The sequence below is a fragment of the Sander vitreus genome, chromosome 19 (genome assembly GCF_031162955.1).
Source record: "Sander vitreus isolate 19-12246 chromosome 19, sanVit1, whole genome shotgun sequence".
Taxonomy (NCBI): domain Eukaryota; kingdom Metazoa; phylum Chordata; class Actinopteri; order Perciformes; family Percidae; genus Sander; species Sander vitreus.
The window spans coordinates 14,349,439-14,366,089 of record NC_135873.1 but is presented as its reverse complement, the minus strand read 5'-3'; the positions used below and the strand labels follow the sequence as shown (position 1 = coordinate 14,366,089).

Below are 16,651 nucleotides of genomic sequence, written 5' to 3'. Positions count from 1 at the left end.
TCGGTGGGGCGGGCAATGCCGGCAGTCGGACTCAAATGACCCATCTGATTGGTGGAGTGCTAATCCGGAAACAGGGAGCGGAATGAGCATGACTAGAGTCTCTCCAAATCTGACGAAAATCTTTTAAACTGACCTTTGTTGATCTGAAATGAAGACAGATTCAGCAACTGCGTGGCCTATTTCTCGCTTAAAATGTTTTCAGAATCACGTTTCGGTTAACTATTTTAGTAAAATATGAGATCGTATTGTGAACAAGCCGCCACGACAGTCTGGCTTAGCTCCAGTAGAAGAACTAATCTCCGTTTAGACTAACACACCCAAACCACATATCTCATCAACATTCTTGTATACTGGGCATGCACGTGCTGGGGTAAACAGGAGGCAGCATGTATACTCAGCCCGTTGCTGGTAGTTGCCATGGTAACGTTAGTAGCTTAGTCATAGAGAACGAGACGTCTGACCCAATCAGGCAGCGAAACGTTGGGGTCAGTGTTGGTGTTGCCAAAGGTCTCCGTTTGCGGCCGTTGATACTGCAACACGACCCCGTAGATTCCAAACCAAAACGGGGTCAGAAGTGTTTTCAAATGTCTCTGGTTTAGGGGCTCGGAAACGCCAGAGCAGTGTGAATGCGAGGTGTAAACGTAGCAAAAGATATTTGTTTTTATACCAAAACGTAGCAATGTAAATGTAGCCTAATACATGGTAGAGGAAGACAATCAGGGAAATATTTGGTTTATAAGTTAAGTAATACGTTTGGTGACGTAGGGACTACTTGCTGAAGTAGTTGGTTAACTACCGTTGCTGGGAAGCTAGTCTCGCATTGCCAAAACCTTACTCCACAGCGCTGCAGAGTAAGGTCTGGCTCCTCCACACATATATTGCAGGATAGGAAAAAAATAAAAAACTATGGGTTGTTTGCATTTCTTTAATCCAATTACAATCGTCTTAGGCGGCGCTAAGCTCCGGTGGCAGCGACAATGACTCTGCAAAATAATCTCGGGAAGGAACTTGTTTAGGTGGAAAATTTGCACCACGATAAAATTAAAAGCCGCATATAATATAAAATGAAGTTAACTGTTCACACAATACAGTAACATGAGCTACATAAATTAGCTGGATACATGGTTAAACGGAATTTGCTCTTACCAGTGTATCGCCCTGTTTAACGTTACTTCGTCCACAGCAATCCCCACCAATCTGTCCCAAAACGTCCCAGTTAGAGAGGAAATGCCGTAAACATATTCTTTGTAAATCTTTACAATCATTCCCTGAAAGAACCAAGCAGGCCTGCCTTGTTGCACGATCCAAATCTTTCTTCAAAACTTGCCATTGTCAGCGTGTAGCTTGCTAGCTCAAAGTTTGCTGTTGTTTCCCGTAACAACGTGTTGAAAGGCGAGGGACATCCGGCGATTATCCTGGAAAAATACTCTCGTCGATCCAGACTACTGGTAACCTAACTGCTATAGCCAGCCGGGACATGCTAGACCTATTCAGTCACAACAGCTTCCCGGGGTTCTTTCTATTTTCTCTGCACTTACTGTGTACTACCCCCTGACATTGCTGTTCTTGGGATTGTCCACTATTTGATCCATTGAAAGGTTTTACTGAAGAGGACAAAAAACGCTGACCAGGCTAACAGGCTCGTTAACAGTTGGCTTATTAGCTCTGCTAATGGGACAATAACTTCACACAGTTTATTCAAAATGCACATTTGTCCCATCAACTCTTGTCTCATAACTGTCTGCATAAAACCTTTCCTCTTTTAAAGAAGCAGTTTATACTCTGAGAGAGGACGCTTACATAACAGCGGATGGTGCAACGCAGATAATAACCTTCAATAAAACGTTCCCAGTTTCCACGAAGGTCAGCACCGTCAGGACGGCTTGCTATTGGTCAACTGCAGGAATATGTGGCTCAAAGGTCAGCACAGCTGTACTCGCCGTGAAAGATTCGGAGGCTGTCCCCCCTCCCAAGAACGACAGAATCAGTGGATTCAGCAAGAAGAGACATTTACTACCTAAGTGACAGAGCTCTCTAGCAGGTGCAGTAATTATGATGGAAGCAAAGAAAGGAAGAAAGGGGATGTCGTTATAGAGCCACAAAGTCAGCGCAGGGAGGAGGTCGGGGGCAGGCCCCAGGGAGAGCGTTCAGCCTTGCAGACAATTTTGTCCAGTGGCCACTCGCACTGGACAGTGAAAAACCCCCCTGAATCCAAGGATTTTCCCCATAGACCACCTTCGTAAAAGAGACGCCTGTAAAACTAAAATCGTGATCTTTCCCTAAACCTAACCAAGTCATGTCGCCTCCATTCCCAGACAGTCATCTCCACTGGATTGGAAAAGGTCAGTCAGGGTGTGTCTTTCATCTAACTTGATTACAGAAACCTCCTAAGAACACCTTTGAAATCCTGCGTTTTGTTTGCGTGTAATGTTGGTGACGCTCAATCATTCAATTGTTGAACTCATTTTAAACTCTCTCTGGACTCTCTATGCATTAAATATGAAAAGGTGTTTGCATCTTATACATTAGAAATGTCTCCTTGGGCATTCCTACATGCCATTGATACACTTGCTCTAGCTGTGTGTCTCTCCCCTGAAATTTACATGAGAAAAGAAGCAGAAAATGGGTTTTTATTTCTGCCTCCCTTCCACGCCACCAATGATTCTCAGTATTGGGTCGCGAGTGGAGATGTACTTTGTTTATCCTCTGAGTGTACATCCGGCAGAGTAAAGTTTTACTTTACCCAACTTTCCCCTGTTAACTGCGTAGAGTCTGGCCAGAGCTGGTCCCGGGTATCGGAGTCCGGCCCAATTATGTCTGCCTGCCTCTGTCAAATTGTTTATACCTGGCTGCACATGTGTGTTTGTGGGGATGTGGAGGGTGGCTAAATTGCACAGGGGAGAGAGAGTGTGTGTGTGTGTGTGTGTGTGTGTGTGTGTGTGTGTGTGTGTGTGTGTGTGCGCGTGCCTTTGACAACATCTCAAAAAACCACTCCTCCCACCATCCAGACATCACTCCTGCCTCTCCACTGCCATGTCTCTACCCAGGGTGGCTAAATTGCACAGGTGTGTGTGTGTGTCTGTATACAGGTTCATTTGTGTGTGTGTGTGTGTGCCTTTGACAACATCTCGAAAAACCACCCCTCCCACCATCCAGACATCACTCCTCCCTCTCCACTGCCATCTCTCTACCCAGGAGGCTTTTCCAGAGCACACAGCTAATAAAGTGGGCCAGGTCCGCGGCTGAGCACTATTTTTATCAGAAAGCAATTTTCAGGAGGTGCCCACAGGTAAGCGGGTCCCAGCGCTTCAGACAATAAAGCCATGATAGGGAGTCCCCCCCACCCCCCGCCATTAACCTTTGCTGAGTGCCCAGGTGCTCCAGGAGCATTACACAGCCGCTGCATAGACCTGGCCCAATGTGCCTGTATTAATATCAAGACCTCCACAAACCATTCATTATGCCTGACTTCCCAGAGACACAGTGGACACATGACTGGTGACCACAATTGATTCTTTTCTCTTTAGTGATTTGAGATGTGCAGGGCGTTCGACATGACGGAACAAGAGGCAGAGGCTGGGGATTGAAAAGAATGTGCGGCGGCCGGGTGAATAAAGGTACCGCAGAGGTGAAGTGAGGGAATGATGAAGAGGTGTGTATTGTTGGGGATGTGTAAAGACAGATGGATACACACAGCCCATCTGGCCTCTTACAGCTGGACTATCCAGCTCGGAAAAAGAACACACTGAAAAAAGGTTTCAGTTGGTGCATCGCCACAGAGTCAGGCTTTAGTTATTACTGATTATTATTATCACCCAACTGCGGCAAAGTGAAATGTTGGTCACTCAGACTAAGATGTAGGTCACTCAGGAGGACTGTATGGGAATGTGTGAGAGAGAGGAAGCTCAGTCTTTTCTCTCTCCCACTATAGCTGTCCCAGGACAACTTTATGTTCACTTTTTATACAGGTCTTTAACTGGTACTGGAGTATTTTTACATTGTGGATCACAAAAGATCATACTCTCTCCACCACTGACTGTATAGTTTATATTCCCATGTCTCACATTCATTGGATTTAGGCAAAAATTATAACCAGGCTAATTTAAAACGATAACCCATTGACTTTGGAAACATCATGCATTCCTTGAACTTAAAAATAATCTTTTCAACAGTGGATTTCTTTGGACAATTGGACTGAAAAACAAACAAAAAATAAACAAAAGTAAAAAGAATAAATGACGTACATACATAAAAAGGGGTGCACTGGATTTTCAACACAAGCGGAAACAGGAGCATCGTTGCAAAATTGGAATGCGGCACAGTTATCGGCAAAAACAACCTTGATTCTCTCGTTTTCATAATCGTTGGAGGCCGAGAAGCATGATTGAAAATAAAGGTTGAGTAATCGCCCAGCTCTACCGCCCGCCTCACATTTCTAATCAGTGTGCGAGTCATATTTCTGGAGCTGTGCCGCAGAACGTTACCTCAAAGCATGCCGCCTACGTCTGTCATGCACTTGCTGCATTATGCCCTTGCAATTAGCATCTCACCTGGGACAGCTGTCACTATTTTGGCACCATGACGGTTTTGCTGAGCCAGCATTAACATGGAAGACATCACTTAGCATGACTTGATTGATATCCGGGGAGATGCTTTACCTCTTGTCAAAATATGCAGGAACATGCAGTCACAGAACTATTAAAACATTCAGAAATGTTTTAGTACGTCTACACGTCTTTTCTACATTAGTGTCAGTTCATATAAGCTTAAGGAATGGATTTTGTCCTTGAATACATAGCAACAGACATCTAGAAATGTGATTTTTCTGGACATATATTCTGTGTATGGTAGGGCTGGGTAATGAATTTGATACTTTTTAGGCACCGACCGAATGGCTTCCTTAGTATCGCGAATCCAAAAATGCCTCGTTATCCAATATCCAATTTCAATACCTAAGGAGTAAATCTCATCAGCGTCAGTGAGCCAATAAGCATGCAGCATGCTTCGACCAAGATCTCATAATGTCTGTGATTGGCCGTCCTTGTTACACGTCGTAGAGGCAGGCAGGAAAAACTCACAGAGACGGGGCTCACGTAGTAGGAGCTGAAAAATAAATAAATGACGTAACGTGCAATGTCATTTCTTTTTGTTTTCAGTGCTTTCCCTAGGTTTGTTGAAGACTTAGCAGTCTTGGCAGGGGGTTTAGGGTCGGCCTTAAGAAAATAAAAAAAATAAATAAATACAAAAATAAAAATGCAATTTCACATAATTTTGGACCGTTATTATTACCATATATGTGTCTAAAATGTAATGTTGGCCACGCTAGCGCAGATAATCAACAACTACAATCATTAAATCTGAGAAAAGTCATTTAGTTACATTCATTTGGCTTAGGTGGTGCCCAAAATAGCTTTGGTGCTGCGCCTAAGGGCGTTTTCACACCAACAGCCTTTAGTTTGGCTGAATCGAACTAGAGTTCGTTTGCCCCGCTGGTGCGGTTCGTTTGGGCAGGTGAGAACGCGGCAATCGAACTCTGGTGCGCACCAAAAGCGGGCCAAACAAGTGTACCGAGACCTGATTGAAGAGGTGGTCTCGTGTTTAGTTCTATCATATATGTTATATATATATGTTCTAGTGTTTCTATCACAGAAATAGACTGCAGTCAGGCTTCCCATCTGTCTCTCGTATCTCCGTGGTCAAACCAGCTGCCGCTAAAGTTGGAGACAGACGCCGGCAGAGCAGAGTGAAGTCTCGGTGACCAGAGCAGATGTAGTAACGTCTCTTGCGAAACAACGTCTGATCATTTCAATGAAATGAGCTGGTTTGACCACTAGACCAGAATAAAGGACCTTCTTCCTGTATTTACTTTCTTGCTCCCGCCCCCAGACATATCCGACCAATAAGAGGGCTGGACGTTCTTGCCTGATTTGTAATGACGCATTTTGGTACGCTTGGATTTTTCCAGGTGTGAAACCAAACCAAACCGACCGAGGGCAAATCGCTCCAAGTTTACTAACTCACCAACTGATTCGGACCAAAGCAAACGAACTACAGGTGTGAAAACGCCCTCAGGCTTCTAATAGTAGGGAAAACCCTGGTTTTATAAAATTGGTATGGGGGGGGGAGAAGTATTGTTTAGGAGCCATTATCAAAGTCACGGTATTGTTATCTGTACCGGTATCGAATATTTTTGAACGATACCCAGCCCTAGTGTAAGAACAGGGAATGGTGAAATAAAGAGTGGGAAGTATAAAAATGTGAGATCAGACAGTGAGAGGGGAAAGGGAGAGAGGGGAAAGGGGACAACAGAGAGGTAGAGGACAGAGCTAGGACAAAGACAGCAGATAAGGGACACATCAAGCCGGGGATATATATTTCGGAATAAAAGAGGTTGTGACAAAAAAAAAACGGGGGGGAGAAAGAGAAGTGATGGAGGATAAGAAAGGAGAAGAAAAAGACAAACCACAGGAGAGGCCAACAGACACAAATGGCCGGACAGGGAGCGAGACAGACCGACAGGCGAGTAAAAGCTGTGCAAGAAAGATGAGCATGGCGGCGGTTGTTGCTCCCAGCGGAGACGTTATGTTCGCTATGAGTCTGGGCCTGTCAGCCCATCCTTCTCTTCCTTCTCTCCCTCCCAGCATCCATTGCTGCCATCTTCGTTCCTCTCAAGACAGCGACTACAATCAGCCCTGTTTGTTATTACTAGTGGTAAGATCCAGCCTGTCCTGTCAATCAAATTGCCCTGCCACCCCCCCATCTTCAAGGAGTTTAAAGAGCCCTGGCCTTGAATACAGATTCTCACATATACACACACGCACACACACACACGTGTTGTATGGGTACACACAAGGAAGTATTACATTGCGTGTGATGAAAAGGTCAAAACTGGTGTGTCAGGAATCAGGTGTGTCATTTGAAGCAAAAGTCAATTTCCATCCTGCACCTTTCAATGTAAATGCAGATACACATATGCTCTGCAGTGACTCCCTCCTCTGCTCTCTGTCTCGCCTCTATTATCGTCTTGTTTCATCCTCCGAAAACAAGAGGCTCCTGTAAGGACAAAAGGACATTCGCGCCATCATCTAGCTCTCACTCCTTTTTTTATTTACCAGCTCACGAATCCACAAAGAGATTAACCGCAGGCATTTAAGTGGCACCAAAAAGGCACCGAAATCCGCGTTGCTATCCGGGCCGGGAAAAATCTTCGGCTCTACACGATTCACGTGGATGACATTTTCCCATTCAAAACGGCGATTTTCACCGAACAGCGACTAGTTTGCAGGTATGACTAAGAGCGACAACGGTAGTGAGTAGTATGAAAGACCGATGCTGTGTAAGGAGGTTGGTTGGGGTGGTGGATGGGCCCAACAACAACCCAAGAGACCGGGGGTTCGTGTCCCGTTCTTGTCCCGCGTGTCACCGAAACATACATTTCGTAACCCCACCCACCGTCTTTTCCTAAACCTGTCCTGTTTCTTTTGCCGCATATCAGTTGAACGTACGTCGCGACCCAGAGCGTCAAAAAGTGACGCCAAGAGTCCCAACCAAGCGCGTCTAAATATGATGCTTAAGGAGACTTTTTGCGTCAATAAACAAACGCCAAAGACACCTGACCGAGCGTTGCTTTTTGACGCGATGGGAGTGAGAACGTGTTGCGCATCCACAACTGCCCAAAAGAACCACACCAAGGGGGAAAATGAACACTAGTGCGATTCAACCGAACTATGTGAGGCAGGCACAAACACGTTCATCTGCCCCATTGTTTTATACAATAGGTACAATAGTTCGCAATCTAAAAATTAAAATCTGTGGTTGTGTGTTTGTGGTTTTCTTTCTCCGTCTCTACTGAGTGCTAAAAGAAGCTTGGGTAATATTCCTCAAGGCTAATAAACAGAAATGTTTGGCCGCCTACTTCTTTACTGAGGAAGGTGAATCTACACAAGAGAGAGGAAAAAAAAGGTTGATCCCTCTTATGTGAAGAAATCCCTGTTTATTTCCCCCCCTTTTGTCCTGGCAGGAGCTGCTTTCACTGCCGCTGCCGAAGTGTCGGTCTGCACAGTCTGTCGTCTGGTTGAATGTAGCGAGGGGGGGAGGGTATATATGGGTATGATCAATAATTCATGTTGTGTGTCTGCAGGGGAAACACCAGTGCAAACGAAAGCAATCAAACTTTATGTACGTACAGTAGGTATTTAATGTGTATTAAAGTCTAAGTGGAATTTGAATTCTGCTCCTTTGTATGTGTATAATGAGACAGCAGCATATTTGTGAGAAGGAAACATGTCTTTGGACATATTTATGGAACTGCCTCTAAGCGTCATGTCTCTGGATGGGATTTCTTTTCCATGGCAGGAGTTGACTTGCCTCTGCTAGAATACGAACCTTCAACTTCTGTGTGTCTTCCTTTGATGTTAAAGGGTACAAATGGTGATATAAGGCTTCTTCCCCCCCCACATAGCTATCAACTATTTAAGCCATCTGTCCCTTACATCATTTAGCATTTGGTAGGCCCCATATGACGTTATGTTTTATTCCACTCGCAAAGTGGAAGCTAGTCACACCAGCTTGCTAACAGTAGCGCTGATTGCCACGAGACATTACTTCTCTTAGCAGCCCTTAAAACTACATTTCTACTAATGGACCCTGGTTCAAAACCTTGGCTTTGTCATTGCACCAGAAAGTAGAAGATCCAGGACAGCTCATCTCGTCCAGTGCATCATAGATTAAACAACAAATGAAAATAATTAAAACACTGCTGTGCTGTGTTTCAGGCTGGTTAAATGAGATTAGGTGATTAGATAAAATGTCAGTGATGCTCATGGGGAAAATGAGTTGTGGCAGCAGAGGAGTAGAGAGCAGGAATCAGAAAAGAACAAACTACTGAAGATAATAACACAAAAAGAAAATAACAACAGAGAGCTTAGAATTGGAACGATGCAACTGATAAATCAAGATAAATGATGCTTAAGAAGGCAGAGCTGGAAAAGTACTTTTCTCTGAGCCATTACTGGCAAATGTACAGCTGGGAGAGGGTACTTCATTTTACAAATCCTTTAAACAAGTGTTGTAATTATCTGCTTGTGTGTGTGTGTGTGTGTGTGTGTGTGTGTGTGTGTGTGTGTGTGTGTGTGTGGGTGGTTGCAGCAGGGAACACATCTGCCACAGAAGCCCATGAAAGATTAATGCCGAGTAGCCACTGGAACACTGCCGCAGCTGAAGCGAGCCTTTGTTATTGCTACAAAAAGGTAAGAGGGAACACCCCCACCTTGGTTACATGTTTTTTTTTGTTTTTTTGTTTTCTGTTGCTGGGGAATACTCCTCGATTTGAGCCTAACAAGCAAATCATCACGTTGTAACTGTCCCGTAAAAATGACTTGTATACTACTGCTTTGCAACATAAGGCTGCCTGTATTACGTTTGTAATCAGTATAATTAGGAAACCATTATAAATGAACCTATTTGGCATAGTAAGTGCTTACTAGTAATAGTAGTATTTGCAAATCATTCACTTAGCAGCTAAAACATTAATTCACTTTTTTATTTATGTTATGTTAGGGCACTCACAGTTAAGGTTAGGGAAAGATCATTGTCTAGGTCAAATATTGACAAAGTCAACAGTGACTTTAGGTACGAAACACTATGGGCCCTATTTTAACCATCTAAGTGCACGGCGTGGAGCGCCTGGCGCAGGTGCGTTTAGGGCATGCACGAATCCACTTTTGCTAGTTTGACGGGGGGAAAATCATTGCTGTTATGATGGCAGATTTGCTAAGCAGGAAGGAGAGAGTTTCAGGAGAAGAAACTGATCTGCTCGTGCGTGAAGTGAAAGCGTGCGAGCAGATCATATGATAATACTATTTCACATTGTAATATTTTTTTGTTTTAATCTTTTGCATGTTTGTGTGCTGCTGCGTTTCCCTGTGTGTAACAAGCATAGCGTTTGCACGAGTAGATCAATGTCCCACCCTGGAAAATCATAATCCCGGCAGCAGTTAGGATTTCGCTCAAAACGTATTTGGCAATAAAAGTAGCAGTATATAAACAATTTGTATGAGACATTTTTGTCCACTAGGGCAGCAGAAACAAAGCTGTACACTTGTTGGCAAACTGTTTCTTATTTTCAAATTACACACATAATTTAAGACCAATATTTAATCTCCTTTTAGCTATTGTACTTTACACCAAATCCTACAGAAAATATCTGGCTCTTTGGCTGTTAAATGCTTCACCATGTTTACCAGCTAAATGCTAACTTTTGCCGTTTTTTTTCCACTGCATGTCACGGCTCGATCCGACTCTACTCGACTCATCAACACATTTTTTGGGTTTTCGATTACCAAAAAGTTGTGAATAGGTACCAGATACTTTTTTGGTACCACCTCGGTCGAGGTTCCAAGCGAGCTGAGCCGACAGTAGAAGGTGAAGTTAAAAAAAGTGCAGACCACTGATTGGTCAGAGAGCAGCGCCAGCACAAACCCACCATTTCTAAATAAGCCAAGCTACCGGCATTTTCAGCCCGCAAAACGTCGTCGTACACTACGCTGTATAATTGAGGGAGCAGAAGTGCAGACGTTCCTCTGTTTAGTTGCCGATGACAGAAAAAGGAATTAAAACGAGGCTGATGAGAGCGAAAATATCCAATTGCGATTATTTTGACAGATATTGCGATTGCGATAGGATTCACGATACTGGAGGGAATGAACATTTTTGTGTCATTATTCTCATTTTCATTGAAATATATTTAAAAAAATGTAAATGGATTATAGTGTGATTTTTGCCTTTGTCACTACAAGAGACCTTTTTGCCCAAGCGCATCATTTGATCTGTTGTTATGAAAATATTAATTAGTATTAGTATAGCAACTTTAAAGAAGAACAGCAATATCCTTTAACATTATAATTCATGTCAATCAGTTTGGCCAACCCCTATGTTGTCCTATTTGCTACTCGTACCATTTCTTTTTCTCCTGTCCTCCTCTGACAGTCCCACAGTGCAGTTTCCTCTACAGAAAGCAGAAGGAAATTGGTACGCCCAACCTTAAATGGCACCAAAATATTTTCTGAAATTTCCACATGTTCAAAATAAGATTTCGTATTGAGATTATTTCTTTGACTGCTTGCTAAAATTCCCCTAACCCTTCAGGGGATGACGCAGGAGCCGTGTTCCCAGCACATGCTAACGGTTGCATAACAGGGTGTTAAGGCTGTGCACTGCCTCTCTCCGGACCCTGAGGGCAACGAGAGCGAATACATGGCATCATCCTCTATTTCTGTTCTCTGTCTTCTTCTCTTTCTCTCTGGTGTTCACATTTGCACAGAACAATAGCAGAACAGGTAGTTTAAGGTGAGAGGGGTGGGAAAAAAGTTCTCCTTCTCTCCTTTGTCCTCCCTCCTTTCTCATCTCAGAGGGATTTTCTCTCTCTCTCTCTCTCTCTCTCTGGTTATTTCCCTTAGTGAAAATGGGTCACCTTTCTTCTGTCAGGAGAATGCCTGGGTAACTATAACCTCTATATTCTGTGTGCGTGTGCATGCAAGGTTTTTACTGTCTGGGGGGGGTTCCGAGCCCCGGAAAAGTCATGTGCAAGGACCATTTTCTGGGGCTCATTAGGTGAAAAGTTCCAGGGTTTTTGGGCGGGTTGGGGTTACAGTACAGTAGAGGTAGAGTTAGGTTAAAATATGGATTGGGGCTACTTCTGACATTTCGGCAAGTTCAAACAACGCTCCCGACGATTGTTCATGATAAAAAGAAACTTTTAAATAAGTTTGCCTCCAAGGGCATAGTCTATATCTACGACGTTTCCTTTCCAGGACTGTTCCGGTGCTGCCGGAAATTCCGCCGGATGTCCGTTACCTTCCTCTTTCTTTGTGTTGGTGTTCTAAACTCTGGTGGATTTATGGTAGGACTATGGTTAACTGCTCCTCAGATCTCTGCAGGGTAAATCCAGACAGCTAGCTAGACTATCTGTCCAATCTGAGTTTTCTGTAGCACGACTAAAACAGCCTTTGAACGTACACACGTTCCACCAAAACAAGTTCCTTCCTGAGGCTATTTTGCAGAGGCACCGTGGCTCTGTCCGGTGCTTAGCGCCGCCCAAGACGATAGTGATTGGTTTAAAGAAATGCCAATAAACCAGAGCACGAATTTCTCCCATCCTAGAATGCTGTGTGGACTAGCCAGACCCTCCTGTGCAGCTCTGTGGAGGAAGATCTGGTGAAGCGGGACTACCAAGAGCATAAACACGACTCAGGTATTACATCGTATATCGAGGCAAGCAGCGTTCCCTAAAGCCTCCCAGAGAAAATAAAATTTGACATGAATCATTTCAAATGCTCGTCTTTAGTAAACTCAGAAAGTGTTGGATTTTAAAAGGTTGTAGATTCACGCTATATGTGTATGAATGCATAATAAATATCCATTATTACTTCAGATTAATATGGAGCTTTAGTTTGCTAGTTGGCTAACCAAACAGCTAGCTTAGTCTCTATGCAGTTGGGAAGCTAACCAAAGCATGACCAAAGATTCTCTATTACTAAAGATGACTAAAATGCCAATGGTATGAAACGCTACATACTTCCTGTCTCCCAAATGGGGCGTGGCCTCGTTTGAAAAAGTAATGAACGTCGTGTGGATTGATGAAAAGTGATGCATGTATAATTTATTAGTATTTTCTTCCGCTAACAGATATTTACACAGCTAAAAAAAATGATTTTGCATCACAGAGATTATTTTTGTTAGGACGTTCACGGACGTTAGCTTCTCTGTGTTGCCAGATCTCGCGAGAGTTTGGTCCTGAGACAGAAACAGGTCTCAAACTAAGTTAATCTCTCCTGATTTGTCCCCCCTGAAAAATGCCATTTTAGTGTCAGAATGTTCTGGAGATATGTGGCTTGTGAAGAATGGCTCATATATTTACTTTGGTGACTATGGGGCGAAAGAATCCGGTCATAATCTGTGTTCACGTTTACTTCTCCCGTTGGAATCAATACACTCAGAACCTGCCGCTAGTCTCCTAAAGAGGCGTGGCCGTGACACAGATACAGGAAACTACTCTGAGTAGGGGCGTCTCGGTTCGAAACCGTCTCTGGCATGACCCATGGTCAGATTGACCACAATTATAAGACCCTGGTTAAAAAATAGAGACATTTCCCTTTAATCACAAGTAGAGCTTTGAAACCGAGGCCCATGACTGTACAATCACGAAGCAACAAAACTTAAAGAGCCAACAAGAACTCAGTTCAAGCCAGATTTGCCAACTACTTTAAGTCATGTTACGTGACTTCTGGACCAAGAAGGGCTTTGAACTTTCAAGACTTCGGTTACGTCTCACTGCAATTTGTGGTTGGAAAAGTGGGAAGCTGCTAGAATTAAGGACAGACATGAAGTAATGTCCATGTTTTCAACTGACAGATGTTCGAATACTGTATATGCGGCAGCGGCCTTTGTGTATATCAGTGTATGTGTGCTCTTTCCCGGGCTGATTTTCCATTGTTCCACCTGATAGAAACCCTGCATCTGCTCTCCTCGTCTCTGGCAGTATAGTATGCATGCAGGCAGCGTTAGATGGACTTTGAAGTGAGCGCGCCGATGCACTTCAAACAAGATCTCACACACTTTGCCTGTGTGCCAAGAGGAGAAAGGCAGAAATAAAAGAGCTTCTCCGCATCCTGATAGAGTGCACTCTGATCCACCCTCTGTCTCTCCGCCTATTCTTCCATCTGCCTCCGCTTTCCTCTGCACATCAATGCGAAACAACTCTCTGGAAGAACCGTGTGAGCGGTTTCACAAGTTGTAGCATACGAGTGCTGCTGTGACCGAGAGTGGGAAACAGATGCACGCAAGATGTTACCCTACCTTAGCCTGTAACTGTGTGAGTAAAAGGGAACCAGGTCGGAGTGAAAAGACTGTCTCAGCATTGTGTCATGTCATGCTGTGTGTGTGTGTGTGTGTGTGTGTGTATTAGTAAGCATAGTACAGTACGTAGTACAGTTCCTCAAACTACCAAGTTTGACTTTTGTCACGCGACTCACTGCAAGTTGGAAAAAAAGTATATGCTAATAGGCTAATCCTGTTTGTTAACCACTTCATTTGATACGTTAGACGACTGATCAGCTGTCAACTCATCCTTTCAAGATGCAAGACTGAGCCCATGATTAAACTAAAGAAATGAAAACAGTGATGTTTTACAGTGATGTTTGGGCGCAGTGAAGTCTGAAAGTTTTGCCCACATAATTTTGTCAGGACTCGCTCACCTGTTGAAAAGCACTTGGCTTGTTGAATGCTGATCACTTACATTGTTTATGTCATAACAATTTGGAATCCTTATTTATGCTAAAAACAACATGAGTTGGCACAAACTAAAACTGGTATCTGCAAAGCTTCTGGAGTAACAATTAATATGCATATGGTTAATTATCATAACATGGTGAACATATATTGTGAATGAAGACTGGGGACATTACAGTATTAGTTTTTTATGAATGGTGATCTGGTTTGTATTGGGTTTGCTTGACAGTTACTATATACTATATGTAAATCCAAAATGAATCCTTGGCAAAGCAGATGAGACACAAATGTTTACATTTTCATATATCTGATTTAAGCAGGAGCCCAGCGGTATCCCACTTTGCAAGACAGAGAATATCGGAGTAACTTTATCATCCTTTTTTTTGTAAATCATACAGTGTGTGGTAAGTAACAGTACATGCATTACATACATTCAGCTCTAATATGACAATAAATGATAAATATACAGGCCTATTGTGTTCTTCTGTTACTTCTAAAGGCAACAACAAGTAGTGTGTTAGAGGCTATCACACACATCCATCTACTGTAACTAACGCTGCCACCCAGACTGACTTTAAAAGCTTTCATGTAACCCGACATATTTCTCTATTACTTCCATTTCAACAAACAACATTTAGAATGCATGCGTTGTCCAAAGCCAGCAGTGGGCTGGTGTAATATCTAGAGCTGCAACTAACGACTATTTTCATAGTCGATTAATCTGTCTATTGTTGTCTCGATTAATCGATTAGTTGTTGTGGTCTATAAAATGTCAGAAAACGGTGAAAAAATGTCGATCTGTGTTTCCCAAAAGCCCAAGATGACGTCCTCCAATGTCTTGTTTTGTCCACAACTCAAAGTTAGTCAGTGTACTGTCACAGAGGAGTGAAGAAACTAGAACATATTCACACTGAAGAAGCTGGAATCAGAGAATGTTTTTTTTTTTTTTTTTTACTTTTTACCGATTGCACATACTATATATTTGTTGCACATTCTACACTCAATCTATTCAGCCACTTTTCCCCTCCATATGTTAAACAGCTATCTTGTATATATTTGTTGCTGTATTTATTGTTTATTTCATAATAATGTCCCCAATATGTTTGTTTGTTTACGTATGCACCAACCACCAAGGCAAATTCCTTGTAAGTACTTACTTGCCATAGAGCTGGGCGATATGGAGGAAGTCAAATATCACAATATTCTTGACTAAATACATCAATGTCGATATTGCAGCTTATTGTAGGGTTGACTATTGGTGCTTTCACAAAATATTTACACAATGAAAGTTTTGATAAATAATCACCAATGATGTGGATATAATGACTAGGTGGGTAAAGGCAAATAATAGAACAGCTGGTATGTTCGGAAAATGACATCACTCAGGGTTTCTGCAGGTTTCACCAAGTCATATGTAAGACTTTTTAAGATCATCATGAATGAAATATAAGACCTATATCACAACATAAAAGTACAACGAAATGCAGTCACAAAATGACTTGCAAAGTAAATACATTTATTCAAATTGAATAAAAAAGCGAAACGGAGTAATATTAGTTGATAAATATACAGCAAATTATATTTACACTAGCAAAAGAAAGAACTGGAACACCACGGAATAAAAAAATAAAACATAAATCGCAGAGGTAGCGTTGCATGGACGTAGGAAAACTAAGACCTGTTTAAAATGATGAAAGACCTAGAACACAACACCTCAGTGAATTTTGAGTGACTTTTTAAGGCCTAACATTTTGACTTTTTAAGACCCCGCAGAAACCCTGTTACTTTACTGTAACGCAGCCTTTAAAACACTTGTGTCATATCACGATATTCAAAATTTAAGACGATATCTAGTCTCATATATCAATGTTGATATAATATGGATATAATGCCCAGCATTATCACTCAAACCGTCTTCTTTCATAGATCCTTTGTAGCAGTAACATTTCAAATTAGCAAGCACAATTTCCTCCCTATCTACAAACCCCTGGTGATTACTTTAATAGTTGGCAACTAATCAAATAATCTTTGCAGCTCTAGAAATAGCATGATGAGTTAAGTCTTTCAAAGGCTTACGGTGTTACTGTACTGTGTGTGCTGACCGTACCGAAGTGTAGAGGTAGCCCTCGCTGTTCATGGCAACGTAGAGCCCCGTCTTGGTGCTCTGGATGGCCACTATCCTGAGCCCCACAGGAATCAAGTTGAACTGCACTGGAAGAAAAAGAAGAAAAGAAAACGGAGTGACTGCACTGAGAATCCCCCTGCTGGAGAGAGAAAGATAGAGACAGCATAGCTTAGAGGAGAGCTTTAGGAATACATTAGACGGCGACATCGCCTGAGCTTGCTTTGAATTCATTTCCTCTGT

At 42.7% G+C, this 16,651-nt stretch overlaps 1 protein-coding gene across 1 annotated transcript in view; it reads right to left on the bottom strand.

The window, feature by feature from the left end:
* Positions 1-16,651, bottom strand: part of fgf11a (fibroblast growth factor 11a) — a 116,497-nt gene that overhangs the window by 16,047 nt on the left and 83,799 nt on the right. The window contains exon 3 of the mRNA XM_078276513.1: positions 16,394-16,497. Within this exon, the coding sequence (XP_078132639.1) occupies positions 16,394-16,497 (104 nt within the window). The remainder of the gene's footprint in view (positions 1-16,393; positions 16,498-16,651) is intronic.